Source organism: Papaver somniferum, chromosome 5, assembly GCF_003573695.1.
Source record: "Papaver somniferum cultivar HN1 chromosome 5, ASM357369v1, whole genome shotgun sequence".
NCBI lineage: Eukaryota > Viridiplantae > Streptophyta > Magnoliopsida > Ranunculales > Papaveraceae > Papaver > Papaver somniferum.
In genome coordinates, this window is record NC_039362.1 from 149,891,426 (window position 1) to 149,910,434 (window position 19,009).

The 19,009-nt window shown below is 36.7% G+C and overlaps 1 protein-coding gene and 1 pseudogene across 1 annotated transcript; one reads left to right on the plus strand and one right to left on the minus strand.

Moving 5' to 3' along the window:
- Positions 1–8,450: 8,450 nt before the first annotated feature.
- On the plus strand, positions 8,451–10,825 carry LOC113277966 (annotated as a pseudogene).
- Positions 10,826–16,247: 5,422 nt separating this feature from the next.
- Positions 16,248–16,996, minus strand: LOC113279854. Its single transcript, XM_026528506.1, has 2 exons — positions 16,721–16,996; positions 16,248–16,628 (listed from the first exon to the last, which is right to left on the minus strand). Exons 1-2 carry the CDS (start codon positions 16,994–16,996, stop codon positions 16,248–16,250), a joined length of 657 nt encoding a protein of 218 aa, XP_026384291.1.
- Positions 16,997–19,009: the final 2,013 nt, after the last annotated feature.

Here is a 19,009-nt window from a genome sequence, read left to right on the forward strand (position 1 = left end):
AAACAACATCGGGTAATTTCATAGTTAAATCCATGTACTCAAAATTAAACGAAAGAACAATTAACAACTATAACTTAGGTTTGTCTGACTCTTTTTGGAAAGGTCTATGGGCTTTAGATCTGTCTCAAAAAAAATAAAAATCTTCACATGGAAGTGCTTTTAGAATGTAGCCTCTACAAACTTTAAGTTGTCCAGATTTATGAAATAGGTCTCACCTAAGTGTACCTTTGGTTGTGAGGAAAAAGAATTTATAGAACACCTATTCTTCCACTATCAATGTGCAAATCAGTATGGGCAACAGGTCCATATCCAGTTGAGTTAAACTTTAGTATTTCAACCACATTTTTAGATATATGTAAGTATTAATTGCATAGAAAAGGCCAACCCAGTCCTTCTTCTAGAAATTATAATGAAATTTTTTTGGTTTATATGGAAAGAAAGATGTAACAAAACTTTTGAAAAGAAGCAACAATCTTATTTACAACTAGCATTAGAAATACAGAGACACTTGAACTTCTGACATAAAGAGAAATATAGTGTCACAAACGATCTGGAAATCTTTCTAGAAATATAACGGCAACTTGGAAGGCTCCCATGAGACTTAAAAGTAAAATTAACTTAGATGCATCCTGGGTTTCATAAATTGTACCAGCAACTTTTTCCTTAATTCTCAGAACTGATGCAGGTAACTTTCAACAAGGAAGAGCAGGACCCATCTCAGCATCATCTCTAGAACTAGGACTCTGCAGGGAGATAAATGGGCAAGAGAATGCAGATTTTTAAATGTCAGTGTTGAAGGAAATTGTAAGAACTTTTTTTATTACTTAAATGACTTACCTTCCCAGATAAATTGGCAGAATCAAACTATTATGGAGGAAGTAAAATAGGAAATTATCTCTTGTTCAAATTTGTTATGTTTTTTCTTTGTCCCGAGATCAACAAACAACGTGGCTGGTGTTCTACCTAAGGAAGCTAAACTTTTAGAATTATTTTTTTATTTATTGGGTTAATTTCCCTCTGTCTTGTATTTTTCAAGCTTTAAAAGTAGTTAATCAAATGTTAGGGACGATCCTGTTATCCCAACATTCGATGGCTCTACTCATTTTAATGTAAGGGTTTCTGACTCCCTAAGTTAACCCTTTGAATGAATTTCTAATTTATATATGTATACAAAGGGGGCACGATATGGCGTCGAGTTTTCATGGACCAATTCATGGAAAATTTAAGGTGTCTATAGTTGTCCCACTTTTTTAGAGATTTGTGTGCAGCTGAACGGCAAAGCCATATGCCAGTTTTTATACAATAACTGAAATCACAAGTACTTCGCTGGATTTCCTATCTATAAATTATCCGGTATGACATTGGAAGTTCATCCAAACTAGTTTTAATTAATTTAATTTCGCACGCATACACGTCGTATTGATGGAGATCACGATGAACCGATACTTGTGTCATTCCACCTGTAACGGAAATAAGTGGCGCTACATCACATGGCTCAATTGCATCGTCTGAGTAGAAGATCCTCAACCTACGATTTTGTTCAAAATATTCTCATCATTTTTTCCTTTTCATCATTTTTTCCTTTTAACGATCCTCTTATAGTTTGGGATAAACTAAATGACCTAGCTACTTTTGTATATTCCTGCCCCCCACATTCGTTATGTAGAAGTTAATCATTCACTTTCTCATTGTTCTTCGCATCAAAACATCGAGAAATCCAATAATTTATGATCTTTACAATTTTTCGCGAAATATTCTCTTCATTTTTACTTCTTCTACGATCTTCTTACGTCTTGGGATAACCGAAATGTCCTAGTTACTTTTATATATTCTTGTCCACCACATTCTTTAAATAGAAATCGATCCTTCTCTTTCTCTTTGAGCTTCACATCAAAAGTTTGGGATATCCTGTAATTGGTGACCTTGCAAAAGAGCTAATTAGTAGAACATTTTCCTAATATATGAAATATTAAGTTTTTTTTTTCTATGATTATTATAAATAAAACCATCCTAGAAATAATTCAAAAAAAAATACAAGTGAAAAATAAAATAATCAACTATATTATAATAATCTAGAAACCCTTACATGCCACATATCTGATAGGTGTCATGTCAACCATAACGAATTTCAACAAATTCATTTGGTATATAATAGTAGTAAGAACCCCTATATAATTGTAGATGGGGAAAAACGATTTGCTGGTTTTTACGAAATTGAGGAGACGAACGTGCAGAGGAGACTCCTTGAACCGATCGAAATGCTTAACCTCACACAGATGCACTGCAAGAAGGGAGTGCTTTAAGTTCGAGAGATCAATCTGTAGGACTCCGGCCTAAACCAAGACAATGGCCATTCCAGAGTCAATTCGGTCATAAGAGAGGATGGGTGGATCTGTAAGAGGGAAGCTGAGATATGTGTGAGATCAATGGTGATCGAAGATTGTACGTGTGTTGTATATTCTGCGTGAAGAAATAAGATAAGTTCTGATTGATTGAATTTTCGCTGTTAAGAGTAATTGCTCAGATGTTGAATTCTTAATCTCTTGTTGTCTGTTGGTGAGAGATTGTGTTCCTTTTTCAATCATGATTCAGAGACTTATTTATATTACCAGAATTGTAAACACCTTGATCCCATGAAGTGTGACAGTTGTTGGAGTCAAAGAGTGGGGAAGTGGAAATCGTGTTAAAACCAGTTTCTCATCGTGCGGAGACTTGGTTGTTTTTCCATCCACTACTTTGCTAACTACTCCAACTGATTGCACGACTAGGTCACATTCTCATCGTGTGTATGAACACACGTGCCGTAGACCGCCAGACCAAAACCCTAGTTAATATCCCCCATGTGACACGATTGATGTCTCGTGATTGTGGAGTCTGCAAGGCAGGCGTGTATTTAGTTAGTCAGTTTCTTACTTTATGGGACGATGAGTCCTTGTATTGCTGAGTCGAACGTGTTTTGCAAATGTTCTAAAACTCATGAATTGAACGTGTCTGTTGAGACAGAGGTGTAATTCTCGAGTAAATGTTGATAGTTAAGGTGAGCAAATATTGCTCATTCGATGGATTGTTGAATATTGATATTTGAACCAATATTCCTTAGTCTGAGAAAATGTTGCTCGTTTGATGAATTATTGGTAGCAGTAGCAAAATAAAATATTAATTTAAAATACTGGTAACTGAACCGAGTATGATTAATTAAAATGTTGATCACGGGATCAACGTAAAATTATTAGTGTTTGAATCTGCCCAGAATTATATTTTGCAGAGCTTTGGATTCGAAACCCTAATTTTGATCAATTGTTGATCAATTGATGATTTATTGAAAATCAAACACGAAGTGAAGGAGGTACCGGCTACATGGGATGATGAGTCGACCATGTAACGCCCAGATGCTCTAGTGAGCAAAATACCAAAGGCTCTTGAAGACCAGTTGGTGAAAAGATGATCAAATGCTGGTTTAATCATTTATTGAAATAATGCTCCTCTGAGCTTTAGGTGATAAAACCTAATAAATTATGAAGAGATGAAGGACCGGCCAAGGGGTCATGAAACCGGCCCTGGTTGGTCATGGGACCGACTGACGATTGTTTTATGAAATTCCAAGTTGTTTGGAAGAGTTTTGAACCTAATGTGAACAAATTAGGTCAAATGATGAAAATGTGTGGGACTAGCCTCTTGCAAGCCAAAGAGCCAACCTTGGTCGGTCAAGGTAATATGCTCATGTCACCGAAGTGTTCGTGTCTCAGTTCTGAGAGTTTTGACATTTTCTGATGCGCATTTGAGCAACACTTGAGAAAATACGTAGAATTCAGGGTTTTGCTGAAACTGAGGAGTTTCCATGAGACGATGGAAATAATAAATAAAATAAGGTATTACAAGGTGTGGGACCGGCTAGCAATCCCGGTCCCGTGACACCTTTCCCAATTTTATGTAATTTCCTTGATGTGAAGGAAATACCATGAAATTGAGGAGTTTCATAAGGTTAAGGAATTTCCATGAGATGATGGAAATAATAAAAATAAAATAAGGAATCATGAAGTGTGGGACGGGCATGGCCGGCCGGGTAATAAGCCCGGTCCAATGATACTTTTCCTAATTTTATATTATTTTCATGATTCTAGGGAAATATCATGAAATCAAGGAGTTTGTTGAAACCAAGGAGTTTCCTTGAAGTGAAGGAGTTTCCATGAGATAAAGGAAACAAATATTAATAATAATAACAATAATAATAATAATAACAATAATAATAATAATAATAATAATAATAATAAAATAAGGGCGTGTGGGACCGTCCACGACTAGGGCATGGTCGGCCGGCTTGGGCCCGGTCCCGCGAGTCTTCCCTAATTTTATATCTTTTCCTTGATGTGAAGGAAATATCATGAAATCAAGGAATTTCATGGGATGAAGGAAATAATAATAAGGAATGCAAGGTGTGGGACCGGCCACAACTAGGGCATGACCAGTCCAGCTAGTAGGCTTGGTCCCGCAACACCTTTCCTAATTTTTATTATTTCTTTGATACGGAGGAAACACCATGAAACTGAGGAGTTTCCTTAAAAATGAAGAATATTTGTTCAAATGAAGGGATTTCATGAGATCAAGGAAAATAATAAAAATATGATAAAATATAGAATTGGGCGTGGGACTGGCCACGACATGACTGTCCCGCCGGTGGGCCCAGTCCCCTAGCGCCTTAGCTAATATTTTATTATTATTATTTTCTTCCTATTTTGCATAGGTTCTTTGGAATGCTCGTCCGTGCATTCAGGTGCTCGTTAGTGCATTATTTCTAAGTACACTTGCACCATTTTGGTCGGGGATTACTCGATAGCGGCTCAGATGCCCGTACGTTGAATATTTATCACTAACCCATGGAATTCTGCTGGGAAGAACCACGAATTGAAGTAACGAAATATTATGAAGAACGTAAAATATTCCTGAATATTCAGTTAATGAATTTAAGGATTAGAGATAATTAATTGATGGCTCTATACTAGCAGGCATGCTGTCTAGGAGCATTAATTATCCGAGAATTGAGAAATATGGACTTGTTGAAGCATCATATTTCCTTTATATAGTCAGGGAAAATATTGTTACATCCTGAAGACGTTATTGCTCTATACTAGCAGGTAAGCTGTCTGGGAGCCGTCCAATCTTTCGATTCTATATAGAAGTAATTACTGAATTTGCTCAGTATTCATGAGATATGCCGTTGCCTCAGCTGAGAGACTACACATCTACGTATACTCTGAGAGACAGCATCCTCAGTCAGAAGATGCTCTATCATGCTACTGGGATCTTTGTTCAAGCCATGGTTCGCTCGTACAATCGAAAATCCGGTAACATTCAATCTTACGACTAAGTTCAATTACTTATTTCATCTGTAACTAGAAAATGTAAATTGGTGGAGCACCACTCTTTTTTTTTTATTTCTTTTTCAGAACTTGATAACTTGTTCATGAGTTTTTCATGTTAAAATTATATATACATATGCATGTATAGACGTGAGTTTTTTTTGTAAAACCCTTATTTTAGGAACGGACGTTCGTTCGTTAGTTTAAGAAACTAGCAATAATCCCTAACGTATGAGAGATTTTTTTTTAAAATATGATTCTAATAAACTTTCGTTTCAAAGGTGGATGCTTGTACGAGAGAAAAAGTTTTTTCTTTTTTTTTTTTGAATAGACGTGCGTCTGTTAGTAAAAAAATTGTCTATGAGCTTTCATGAAAAACTTATTTTCGATATGTAAGCTTTCACAAATTTTTGAAAATATACTCTCAAGGGAGCAAAAACATATATAGACGTGCGTTTCACGTTAAAATATATTTCTTGTAAAATCAATGTTTTGATTTTGAACAACTATTGAAAGTAGACAATTATACATGGTGAAATAATGTCTATATGTGAGTTTTCACAATTGTAGAATGGACGTCTGTCCAATTTTTGAAAAAACAGTGGATGTTAAAATTCACGTGGGTTGTTCACGGTTTTATGAAAATCAAGTTATGATTTTGAGTAATGAATTTTGCTCGTCTTTGCAGGTTTGAAGGAACGAGCAAGTTTTCGAGATTATGATGTTATAATCACTACAGCTAGTGAAATTGTAAATAGGTAAGAGGTTGGATTGTTACCATTTTTGTTGCGTGTTTGTTGTTGGTATATCCATGACTCCATGTATTTCGTCTCAGATAATGGTGACTTCCAGTTACAACCACCCTTTTAGTTCTTCCGGGGAACGCTCCAGAAATATCAAGTCAAAGATGAAGACTTTTACAGATATTCATGTCGAGGTGAATCAACCTTTCAGAGACGCTGACAAGTTGATACATCGTATGTCTCTCGATCGTCTGGGAGTCGATCATCTGGGAGTCACACACATAAATTAGGCGTCCCCCGCCGTCGGAGATTTATAAGGTGGGTTTTTGGGTCCCACAAATGTGAGTATACGTTTTTTTTTTTTCACGATTTTTCTGACGGTTCATCTATCCTTTTTTTATAATAATTGACTTAGATGAGGTGAAAGGAAAATTGTACATAACCTAAGTGAAAAGTGCTGGAGCTTCGTAGAAATTTCGGCTAAAACATGCTTTGCAAAATTTTCATTTTAGACACTCAGTGATGCGGAAAGGCGGGGAATTGTGGCGTTTTAGAGTGTTGGATTCTAATCTTATATTTGACAAATTAATTAATTTTATAATTTCTCCTCGTTTCATTTTTGTCCTGTGATTAAGCTGCCCTGTGATTAAGCTGCCCTAAACCTCGTTACAAGTGCTAACACGGTAAACGGTTGTTAATGGGGTGCCAAATTACAACGAGGGAACCAAAATTTATATAAGAAAAAGCATTTTTCAATTGATCTTATATGCACTTTGGTATCATCCTTAATTTACCAGACCGCGTCAAAAATTGATTAGTGAGGTGTCTAGAATTGGGGTTTTCTTGGTAGAAATCAATGGATCACGATATTCCGTCAGGTAAAAAGACTAATAATAAACAGAAAGACATTGGAGTTAGACTGCGTTAAGGGGTACTTGGTAAGGAGAGCTGGGAGATGTTAAAGGGTAACCAACGCATAAAATTTCAACAGGCGGAATTTCATCAACGCAAGACGTTTTTGGTAGGTGGCGCAGAGTTAGATTTTGGGTTAGACGTATCAAACGGATTCAAGTACTGATGCAACATAGATAAAAGGAGCCATGCACATAGCAAATGGAATTTGCATCAATGAGGTTGGGTTGCCATAATGATACTCTTTTTTCTCAAGATTGCTAATAGGGGTACCAGATTAAGTGGGGGTGTACCAAAACCAAAATAAGACGAAATAGATTTTTATATAGGACAAAACAAGTTTTGCCTTGGCTTGGTGCAGTCCCACTTAACCTGGCACCTCCATTAACAGCCTTGTTTTTTCTGGAATAGTCTACTTTATGTCAGACCTCGTAACTCCTTTTTTTACTTAAAGAACTGGTGAAAAAAGATCCATTTGTCGACAGAAACAAACTCTTGAACCATTTTTGTATATCTTGAAAGTTGGCAATGAACCACCCCCTAACCTCTTCTGATTTTGGTATGCATCCACCTGTACTACCATTTTGTGCCTGTATTGCTCATTTGAACGACCCAAAACAGTCTGGCTAACCAACTTTTTAGTGGATTTCATGGCGCTTCCGTGTGGGATTTATCATACTTCAAAGTAGTTTTTATTTGCCCTCAATTTAAGATATACGTTTTTTTAGGGTCCATCAGTTGTTAAAAATGTTTGAAATCAAACACTAACCTTGAGAAAATTAACAGGAGGATATGTCTTAAAGAGTTTCTCTAACAAATTCAGTGCTTGTTTGTGATTATGGTTTTTGTTAACTTGTATAACCGTATACATGTTAAGGTTTAATAAAGAATTATTTAATTTCTTTGAAAATCGTGTTTTTTGTCTTATTCTACTAGAAATTGATTTTTTTTACACTAAAAACAACAAATTTTGTTCCCAATGCAAAGAATTACTGTTTTTAATGCAATAAAACAAACAAATCTTGTTTCGATGCAAGAAATTGTTGTTTTAGAGAACCTTAACATGTATACGGGTATACAAGTTAACAAGACCCTATGATTATTTTTGTCGTAAAATCGAGCAATCTTTTTTTTTTTGTTGCAAAATAGATACCGGCCAGGCTGCCGTAACAACATAAACTTATGCAATTTTCTTGCTTTACACCCGCTCATACCCCACATAATTTGCCCTCATGACGTGTCGTTCCGCTATTGGCTCAACCCAACGCTAATGTACCCCGTGCTAGTTCCAGAAGAAGGGAGGGAATGCCACGTATGAGTGGGGTACCCAAAACAGTAGGAGAGTGTAGAATTGTCATCCACTTGTAAAGCCATATATAAGCAGGAGAGTACTGTAAAAGGGGGTTAAGATTTTTTCTAGTCTAGTGTGAGTTCTAAGATTAAGGTTTACAGTAGCTTCCATTGTAATACCGTCATTTTCATAACAACACTCTCTGTTTCTTCGCTTACAGCTTCGCTACATATCTTCCTGATTTTGAGTGTCATAGCAATTATTCCCACAAACTCACAAATACCACCATCACCATCACCATCACCACCACCACCACCGCCAATTTCTGATAATTGCAATAGCATTTTCCTTTCATACACACATACAAACTCAAGAAAATTACCCCCAAAGACAACTGATCCTGAGCAGCCATACCGATTCGAAGCAGCAGTTCAAATACTCAACAATGGTGTTGAAGATTTGAAAGCATGGAGATTGTTCATAGGCTTTCGACACAAAGAATTCTTGGTGTCAGCTTCTAATGCTGTATTAGCAGATGGTACACCTTTTCCTGCTAATACTACTAGTCTTGAAGGTGGTGCTGTTTTTGCTGATTTTCCTAGTACTGATTTGATGTCTGCTATTGAAACTGCTGGTGATCTGCCACAAATGGAGGCCAAGATTGATTTAGTTGGTACTGTGTTTGGTGTTGAAAGTCCTCTTGTTCCTATGCCTAAGACAATTTCTCTTCTCAATGATGGATTTTCTTGTCCATCTCCAACTATGCAAGGTAATTGTCTCACTTTTCTCCCACTTCTTAATTTAGGATTGAATTTGATGTTTTGCAAGAATTGAAATCATCTGTGTTGTTGCTGGGTTAGATGTGAGTTGAGTAATGTTGGACAGGTTAGGTGCAATGGTTATGGTTATTGAATAGATTAACTTTTTTTTTTTTTTTTTTTTTTTTTTTTTTTTTTTTTTTTTTTTTTTTTTTTTTTTTTTTTTTTTTTTTTTTTTTTTTTTTTTTTTGTAAGAAATCAAGCGTTTCTTGAAATTGAATTTGTGTTCTTAATCCATTGTGAATGACTTCTGCAGGGGACAGTACAATGTATGTTTGTTGTGTAAAAGACCCAAATTTCAGAACAAACGTTACTGAAGAAGAGATCTTTAATCGTAAAAAAGCTGATTTGGTAATTATGTATGATATTCTAAGATCATATGATTCCGAATATACTGCTCAAGTTTCTATCTCGAATTATAATCCAGTTAGGCGATTGGACTATTGGAAGTTGAGTTGGAGGTGGATGAGGCAGGAGTTTATTACCACCATGAAGGGAGCATATCCGTCTATTATGGAATCAAGAGATTGCTTGTTTGGACCTCAGGAGATCTACTTCAAGGATATGGATTTCGCTAATGTTTTGAATTGTCAGAGAAACCCGACTATTGTTGATCTACCTCTTGAGAAAACAAATGATTCAACTCCAGGAGGGATACCATTTTGTTGCAGAAATGGAACAATCTTGCCTCCTTCTATGGATCCAAGCAGGTCAACTTCTATCTTCCAGTTAACAGTACAGAAAATGCCACCATATCTCAACAAGACGGATCTTGCTGTACCACAGAACTTTCAGATCAAGGGCACACTCAATCAACATTTCAAGTGTGAGTCACCACGTGGTGTTAGTCCAAGTTTATTCCCAGATTCAAGTGGATTACCAATTAATAAGACTGCAGTCGCGAGTTGGCAAGTTTTGTGCAAGATTATACAACCAAAGAATGCAAGTCCCAAATGTTGTGTTTCATTCTCAGCGTTCTATAACGAACGGTTGCCCTAGGAACCCAAGCAATACCTGTAGTACCAATTCACCTGCTCGTCTTCTTCCAGCATACGCTCTTCTTGTTCTGTTTGACAACCGGACTCAGATGGCCGAACAATGGGCTGACCTTAAACACTTGCCGATCTCAGAACCTGCACCATGTTCAGATAATTGTGGAGTCAGCATTAACTGGCATATCAACTCAGATTATGCAAAAGGTTGGAGTGCAAGGATCAAACTCTTCAACTGGGGCGAAACAAATTTTGTGGACTGGTTTGTTGCACTGCAATTTAGGAAGGCTGTTCCTGGGTTCGAGAAAACGTATTCCTTCAATGGTACTGCACTTAATGGCTCTGATAACACCATCTTTATGCATGGTCTTGAAGGTTTAAACTACCTGGTAGGAGAAGTAGATGGTTCTAGACCAGAAAAGGATCCCCGGGTTCCAGGGAAACAACAATCTGTTATTTCATTTTCAAAGAAGAAGACCCCTGGCCTTTATATTGTTGAAGGAGACGGATATCCTATCAAAGTTTTCTTCAACGGGGAAGAGTGTTCACTTCCGGGGATTTTGCCATCCCAAGCCACTGCTCCCGGTACTTGGGTAAATATGGTTCTGTTTGCTGTAATTCTGATATTATTTTACTAAGTTGTGGCTCCCAACTCTGAATATTTATAATCAACTGAGAAAAAACCCTTTGTACATGAAAAGAATAGAGAAGAAAGAATCAAGAAAGCAGTGAAAGAAAACTTGATGGATTATATGCGAAGTGAAATACAGTAAGATTCAAATACAATGATAATATTATCTGTTCAGGAACAAAGACATCATGATTTTTATAAATTAAGGAATGCAATCTTTCCTCAACCTTATTGTCGGCCTTAGGCGCTGGCACTTCAACCTTATTAAGATCTAGTTTTTCCACCACCTTTTGAACATGATAATGCACGCCTTGAAGAGAACGTAAACCCATCTTCTCTTTTAGTTTCCTCTTCATCGTTGTCTTGTCATGCTCGTTATCTTGCGTGCTTTTTCCTGTTCTTTTCTTAGAGTTTCTTTTTTTAGTGAATGACTGCATGATTTCAAAATTTGGTTTAAATACACACATTGACCTAAATGTGTCATCATGTGTCTTCTGTTTTACTTTCCGCGTCAATACGTACTCAAACCTATCGAAACAGGAATTTGTGGAGGCAAACGGTGGGTTCAATTCCGAGTGTCCAGGACTCCCAGCAACCATTACACGGGGTCTCCATTAATGAGGTCTGTGGGCTTCCAACTCAAAAATTCAGAAAAGTTTCAATTGCCAAGAAGAAAGCTCCCTGAGTTTTGAGAGTATTAGGAAGGTATTCTGACTAATGGAATTCTATGGCAACAGATTTTACATTTATTTAAAATCGTAGTATTCAGTGGATCAACTAAACTTTTTTTTTTTTTTTAATTCAAAATGGGTGATTTTATTGAAATAAATAATCTGAATACAATTGGTCATATCTTCCTTAGAGCAACTCCTATAGTACGGAGGTAAAATCATCCATAACTTAAGGAGTATCCACATATATGTGGACCCTCAGCAAAAAGTGGAGGTAAAACCTACTATGGATGGAAAAAAAAACCATCCGAACATGAACTGGCAGGATTTAAAAAAATTAAAGTTAGCACGCTTTTAAAAGTTGTTGAGTAAACCGTTACTCTTTTTCGGCTGAAAGAAATAAACTGTTACCATATCCTGCAACACTTATATCTGTCCCTGATTTCCTTTTCAAAAAACATAAAAAACTCCATTCGATCATTTAGTGACCGGATGAGAAAAAAGTTAAAAAAAATATACATACATCCGGTCACTAAATGTCCGGATGGGTATCTGGTCATCCTATGACCGGATGGACTCTCCACAGCTAGCTCCACACATTCGAGGGGTCCCCTCTGGACTTCACAAATATATGGATGTTAAAATCATTCATAGTAGCACTTTTTGTTCCATAAAATGTGGATCATCACAAAGATATGGATGATTTTTGGCTCCATAGGAGTTGCCCTTAGCCCAGTCTAGGATATACTATGGAAGATTATCAAAATGCTCAAAATCTATTTGATCAGTTCTAGACTACAATGGGTATCTATTTATGGCTTATATCTAAAGATTTTATCCCTTGTTGGGATGATATTCTTAAGAGACTTCCAAACCAAAGTTTAACTTTGTGAGGAGTTCTACATTTCCATAGGGCACTCCAAATTACACTAGTAACCACCTGAGAAACAACATTATCATTATCATAACTACACAGTACTTTGTAAGCACTTTTGACAGAAAATATTCCTTTCCTGTCAGGTAACAAGATTAAGGTATCAGAGCCATCCAGAGGGACCTGCATCGACAGAATCTTATTAGCAGTATCAGTACGAAAACTATCTTGCACAAGCTAAACATTCCAGGTTTTGGTTCCTGGTATGAACAGATCTTTAACAAAATTTATCGTCGAAACAATTTCCAAGCTAACTAGCTCAGGAGGTTGATCTAGTCATATGATCCATCTATCCTTCCAGATTTTAACCTTATTTGCACATCTAATGTCCCAGAAGTTATTCTCCTTAATCACTGTTATGCATCTATAAATGCCAGTCCAGATCCATGAGCTATTATCTTTAAGATTTTCTAAGTGAAGAAAACTATCACTCTAAAAGTATTCAACCTCCAGAATTAAATTATACTCTTCGACAGAAGATGAGATAGTTCCTTGATGAGTCCCTGGATCAACTAAACTTGCTACAACAATTAAAAAAATAAAATTATGCTTGTTTTAATTTTCTAAAGTCATTATATAGAGCGCTAATTAGTAAGTTTAGCACCACATCAAATCTGTAATTATCCACCATCCGAGATTAGATCCAAGCAAGGTGAGCAGTCTACAACAGTTCTTCAATATGTCGGCCACATCAAATCCCCCTATTTACCTAGGAGTTCAATTCAAGCAAGGACGAGCATATAATCGCACTTTCGCACCCCTCCTTCAAAGACTAGCAAGAAAAGCAAAAGGTTGGATGACAAAATGTCTAACACAAGAGGGAAGAAGAATGCCCATTAAAACCTCCCTAACCCCCACTTCAAACCACATTATGCAAACCCAATACCTACCCACCAATGTTCACAAACAAATAGATCGTATCACCAGGAATTTCTTCTGGGGACATGATTCGTCAGTTAGAAAGCTTCACCCTATTGGTTGGGATAAAGTGACAAAACCAATATTCGAAGGCGGGCTAGGCATAAGAAAAAGCAGTGATCATAACAAGGATGTTCTAATGAAACGGATTTGGAGCCTGCATGAGCAACCTAATTCCATATGTGGAAGTCTATTTAATGAAAGATATCTCAATCACCAACCAATTCTACAAGGCATTGATATCATACCATCTTCCTCCAGTGCACAATGGAGACAACTTGCAACAATCTTTCCTACCATGCAACAACTGATTATTCATCATATTGGAAATGGATTATCAACACCAATAGAAGCCAACTGGATCCCAAACTCCCCAAACCTAGACCCAGCACAATGTTATCATATCCGCAAGGTAGCTGATATCATTGATCCGAATTCTCATAATTGGAATCAGGAAAAATTAAACACTCTACCCAATCTTATAACCCAAAAAATCATAAACATTCACCTTCCTCGGGATAGCCCAGAAGATAAAATTATCTGGCCACATTCAAAATCTGGAAAATACACTACTTCATCGGGATACAAATGTCTAACCATGATCAACCTACTCAAACCCCCCCTCCCACCTACCAAATTCCTGTGGACTTTACCATGTCCACCAAAAATTCAGTTTTTCTTGTGGAAAGCAATCAATGAAGGTCTAGCAACCTTCTCTGTCTTACATCACATCCATCTTACCAATTCCGACATTTGTCCCGGATGCAACAATGATCCGGAAACAATGACCCATCTACTAATTCACTGCCCAATCGCGACTTCTTCATGGAACACCTTTCTCACTAAGCTCACAACCATACCAAACTCCAATTATACCCCAACATTTGTTTTAACACCTCAAACGACCATTTCCCAACTCCTACAACATTCGACACCAATATCTGTCATATCCTCCTTCTGTTTTCTATTTTGGACTCTATGGTTGTCTTGGAATGAACTAATATACTGCCAAAAGCAAACAACATCAGAAGAAATCTTAGCATGGGCTCAAAAACAACATCAAGAATATTCTGCGGCACAAAACTCCTTACCTCCGGTGCTACCAGGAGATTCCCCGACACTTAACCATTCAAGAGGCACCAAAAGGATATCGAAAATTTGGGTAGGATGGTCCACCCCGAATATGAATTGGATTAAAGTTAACACAGATGGGGCAGCAAGAGGTCACCCGGGTTTCGCAGGTGCAGGTTTCATTTGCAGGGACTCAGACGCACGAACTATAATGGCTTTGGATCAACCTTTAGGAATTACGAATGCCTTAATTGCATAAACATGGGCTCTTCTTTTGGCAACAAGATCAGCAATAGAAAGGCAATGGCCAAAAGTTATCTTTGAAATGGATTCAGAGAACCTTATGCAATTCATCACATCCTCAGATTACCCCCCTTGGTACATCTTAGGGATGATTGAGGAAATAAAGAATAGAATGCGACAGATCCCGTATGCTGCAATCAACGACAACTACAGAGAAAGGAATCAGGCAGCAGATGGCTTGGCCAATCATGCGGCAGATGGAAGTCAACTAAGGAATTTCTCTACCAAAATTTGGGACCATACAATTAGTCAAATTATCTACCATGACTCAGTGGGTACCACATACCCCGTCAAATTGTAACTTGATCTTTTCTTTAATAAATGCATGCTTCAAAAAAAAAATGTAAGTTGAGCACCACGTAGAAAAAGAGAGCTTATTTGCGGATTTTAAATATACAAAATAAAAAAGTTCCCGAATATCCAAGAAGTAGGTTGGTAAGCTTAAAATTTAATAAGTCAAGTTAGAAAACACTCGGATTAACCATATAGAAAGGGTAAGTTAGGAATCTGTTTATACACGTAGTTAGGAATTTTTTTTGATCCTAAGTTAGGAATATGTTCATACACTTAACAATTTAGGAATTCGTTCTTAAATTTGGAATCTATTTAAAGAACGCAAGGGTTGGGATTCGTTTAGGCTAACCCCTATGGGCTAGATTGATCTGCTAGATTGGCCAAAAAGTGTTGCAAATCAAGAAAAAAGTGTGGGAAAAAAGTTAACACTACTTCTGGATACTTCTCTCTCCTAGGAACTGCTCGCAGTTGAAGTAGCAGTGAGATTGAAACTCTGAATAATTCAGCGCTGAAAAAGTGGTTCAAACGCCGAACAGTTCAGCGTTTTGCGAATATTTCAGGGCATCAACGCTGAATTGTTCAGCGCTCATATGGACGTTGTTCGATTCAGCGTTGGATGTGGACGCTGCACCATTCAGTGCTTGACTTTTTTCCCCACCAACAGCTATTTCTTTTTACAGAATTTCATTTTCTAAATGTTTGGCATTTTATTCCAATGGTTGTTTGTTTCAAAATTTGAGAATTTACCAAAGGGAAATCTTCCATTACATTGGAAAACAAGGTTACAATGTTTTTTGAAGAAATTAAAAAAATACATTAAATTAAAATAACTTAAAACATAAAAAACTACATTGAAATTGAAATCATACTTCTAAATAACTTAAAACATAAAAAAGTACATTGAAATTGAAATCCTACTTCTAAAAAATCCTACTTCCAAATAATATAAAACATAAAAAACTAAATTGAAATTAAAATCCTACTTCTAAATAACTTAAAACATAAAAAAAAGTACATTGAAATTGAAATCCTACTTCTAAATAACTTAAATTATTACTAATATATCACTTTAATTTAGGGGATAAGGTCTAATCCATAACGGGCCAAAATCTCGTTCTTCCATATTTTGTAAACGGGTTTCTCCCAATCCTGTAATTCATAAGTGGGTTGTCGTAGGATCTTCATGTCCGATTCTCTTTGCTACGTTTGTGCCAATATTGAAGAGGTTTCCATGTTCTTCTTCAGATACGCTTCCTCTGTTTCATACTTGGAAGCTCTTTGTGCTTGTGCGTTTTCAAGAAGTTCGATGAGTTTATCCATTTTTTTCATCTGATTTTTGTGATGCTTTAGCCTCACGAGCCCTTTTCTTTGCTTGATCTCTCCCTTCACTTCTAACGTCATCTATTTGTTCGAAATAGCGTCTTCTCTTTGATATGTCCGAGGTTTCAGAATTATGAGTAGATGAAGTGCTACCAAACCTTGCCATATTTTCCAAATCTTCATCCATATTATCAGCTTCATTTTCTTGAGTAGCTTGAGTTTGTTGAGTAGGTTGAGTGGAAGTACCGGCTCCATCATCATTATTCACCGCTGGGTTGTAATCGGGTTGATATGTCTTCAGGATCTGGAAAATCGATTCGTGCTTCCAAAGTATTCCAACCTCTGCTTCATAATTCTTTTTCCCATGATAATACTAGGAAAAAAAATGAAAGGAAAAATTTAGAGAAAGAAAGAAAGATATCAAAATGGAAGAAAGAAAATATTAAATTTTTTTGAGGTACTTACATAATCCGCCTTCGTCATCCCTGTAGGTATGTTTCGGAAGTAGGGCCTAACATGTGAAATATATCTTTTCACTTCGCCTGTCAATGTGTTGCACTTTGTTTGCAATGACTTTTTATCTCTTTCGACACCATCAGGGCCGTTTCTTTTATTGCACTCTTCAATAATCTTACCCCAAAATATTGTACCTTTTTGATCTTTTCCATGAATCGGATCGTTGCTTGCTATAACCCAACCATAAATTAGTGCCTCTTCTTCTCTTGTAGTAAAGTGTGCCATAATTTTATATGAACAAAATTATGTGAAGAAGAAGAAGAAAATCAATGAAGAAGATAATCAATTGATTTTGGTGTGAGGTATGAAGGAGAAGTAGTTCTCTATTTATAGGGTAGCCTGAAAATATAGTTGTTGAGGTTTCAAACGGCTATTAAATCTGAGTCGTTGAAAATACAACGGTCATCTTGATCTGATGTCTAAGAAGAAAAGCGTTGAATGGTTCAGCGTCAAAGCGCGGAATGGTACAACGATACCTTCCCTGCCGTTGAAAATAACGGCTAGTTTTTGATCTTGCGTCTAATAAGTAAAGCGTTGTTCTATTCAGCGCCTGAACGTTGTTTGGTTTAGCGTTTTGTCTAACAGCTACATTTCCAACCCAAACTTGGATCATTTCTTCTCTCTACATAAACTCATCACATGAACTCAAAATCCCTACCCCAAACTTGTGAAGTTTCAATCTCTTATTCTTTTCCTAAATTCTCAAACCAAAATTCAAGCATGGTTGCATTCTCAATTGCCGAAGACAATGATTTGGTGAGAAGTTTTCACAAAATTAATAACACAAATCCTTTCTATATGTCTCAAAGAACCATCTTTTAGGAACAAGTAGTTGAAGAATTTGTGACAATTAATGGTAATGCTAATGGAAGATGCAAAAAACAACTACAATGTCGGTTAGCAAACATCAAGCGTTATTGCAAGATTTTTGTCATTTCATTAAGGGCATCAAATGATAATCGTGAAGATGCTATGACTTTATACGAAACGGATCGTAGAATGTCGTTCATTCATAACACCGCTTCGGAGATATTTGGTTATGAAGCATATGCATGAAGAAGTATTATGAAGAAGTATGGAAGAAGTATATGCATGAATAAGTATTATGAATAAGTATTATGAAGTTATAGTTAAATATGTAATGTAATTGTAAACGTACTTAAGTGAAAAAAAGAACTAATTAAAATGTCTACTTATTAATGAAAACGTGCTTGATTAAAATAAAGGAGTATTATGGTTAAATAAATAGGTGAATATGAAATTTACTCTCCGTTCTCATAAAATGCACCATCTCCTTGAGGGTCATATTGGTCTTCGTCGGTGTCCACATCGGATGTACCCTCATCAACTTCCGGCAAGGCATCATCCATAACCATGTTTGAAATATCACCATCTCTCAAACCTTCTCCATGTTGGTTCCAAATGTCTGTAGTGAGTTCCAAGCGAAGTTCCTCCCAAATCGCAGGGTTGTACAATATATGAGGAGCTAGCCTTACGTTTCCTTGAACTGGCGGTTAAGGTTCATCTCCCCCAATCCTCATTTCGATATTCCATCTCAACACATATATTGTAAATTATCAAGCACCCCCTCATAATTGCCTTCATGTCCTATTTTTTGTAATAACAACAAGGTTTCAATATAATGCTAAACTTACCTTTTAGACCACCAAATGCATGTTCTATGTCCTTCTTTTTAGCTTTTTGGTATTGATTGAAAAGATATTCTCTATTGTTTGATGCGGGTTTGTATGCTTGCACGATACAACCATACATAGGATATGCACCATCTCCTAGGTAGTACCCCTTGTCGTAATTCCTTCCATTGATCTGATAATGAAAAGGAGGTGTTACACCAAGAAGTTGTCTATCGAACAAACCCGAAGCATACAAGACATTAAGATCATTGTTCTGCCCACCCAACCCAAAATAGGAATGCCAGATCCATATATCATATGTAGCTACCGCCTGCTAAATAACCGAGGGATATGGCTTATAGCCGGAGTGGGATCCTGCCTGATCTATTGGACATGCTCTCCATGCCTAGTGAAAAAAATCGACACTACCAAACATACCAGGAAATCCCCAAAGTTCATTTTCTGCTAAAATCCTTTCTGTATCTTGAGCGGTAGGTTGACGCATGTATCGACCATTATAAATCTGGTGCAATGCATAAACTTCATAGCATAATGGTAGATAGTGGTCCCTCCCATTCGTGTGTAATCATCTAAGGAATTCGGT

Bases quoted from the DNA above. Each gene is read 5' to 3' on its own strand.
- LOC113279854 (XM_026528506.1), bottom strand. From the start codon at position 16,996: ATGGCACACTTTACTACAAGAGAAGAAGAGGCACTAATTTATGGTTGG. The intron at 16,629-16,720 runs GTAAGTACCTCA...TTTTTTTCCTAG, and splicing joins GGATGACGAAGGCGGATTAT to TATTATCATGGGAAAAAGAA.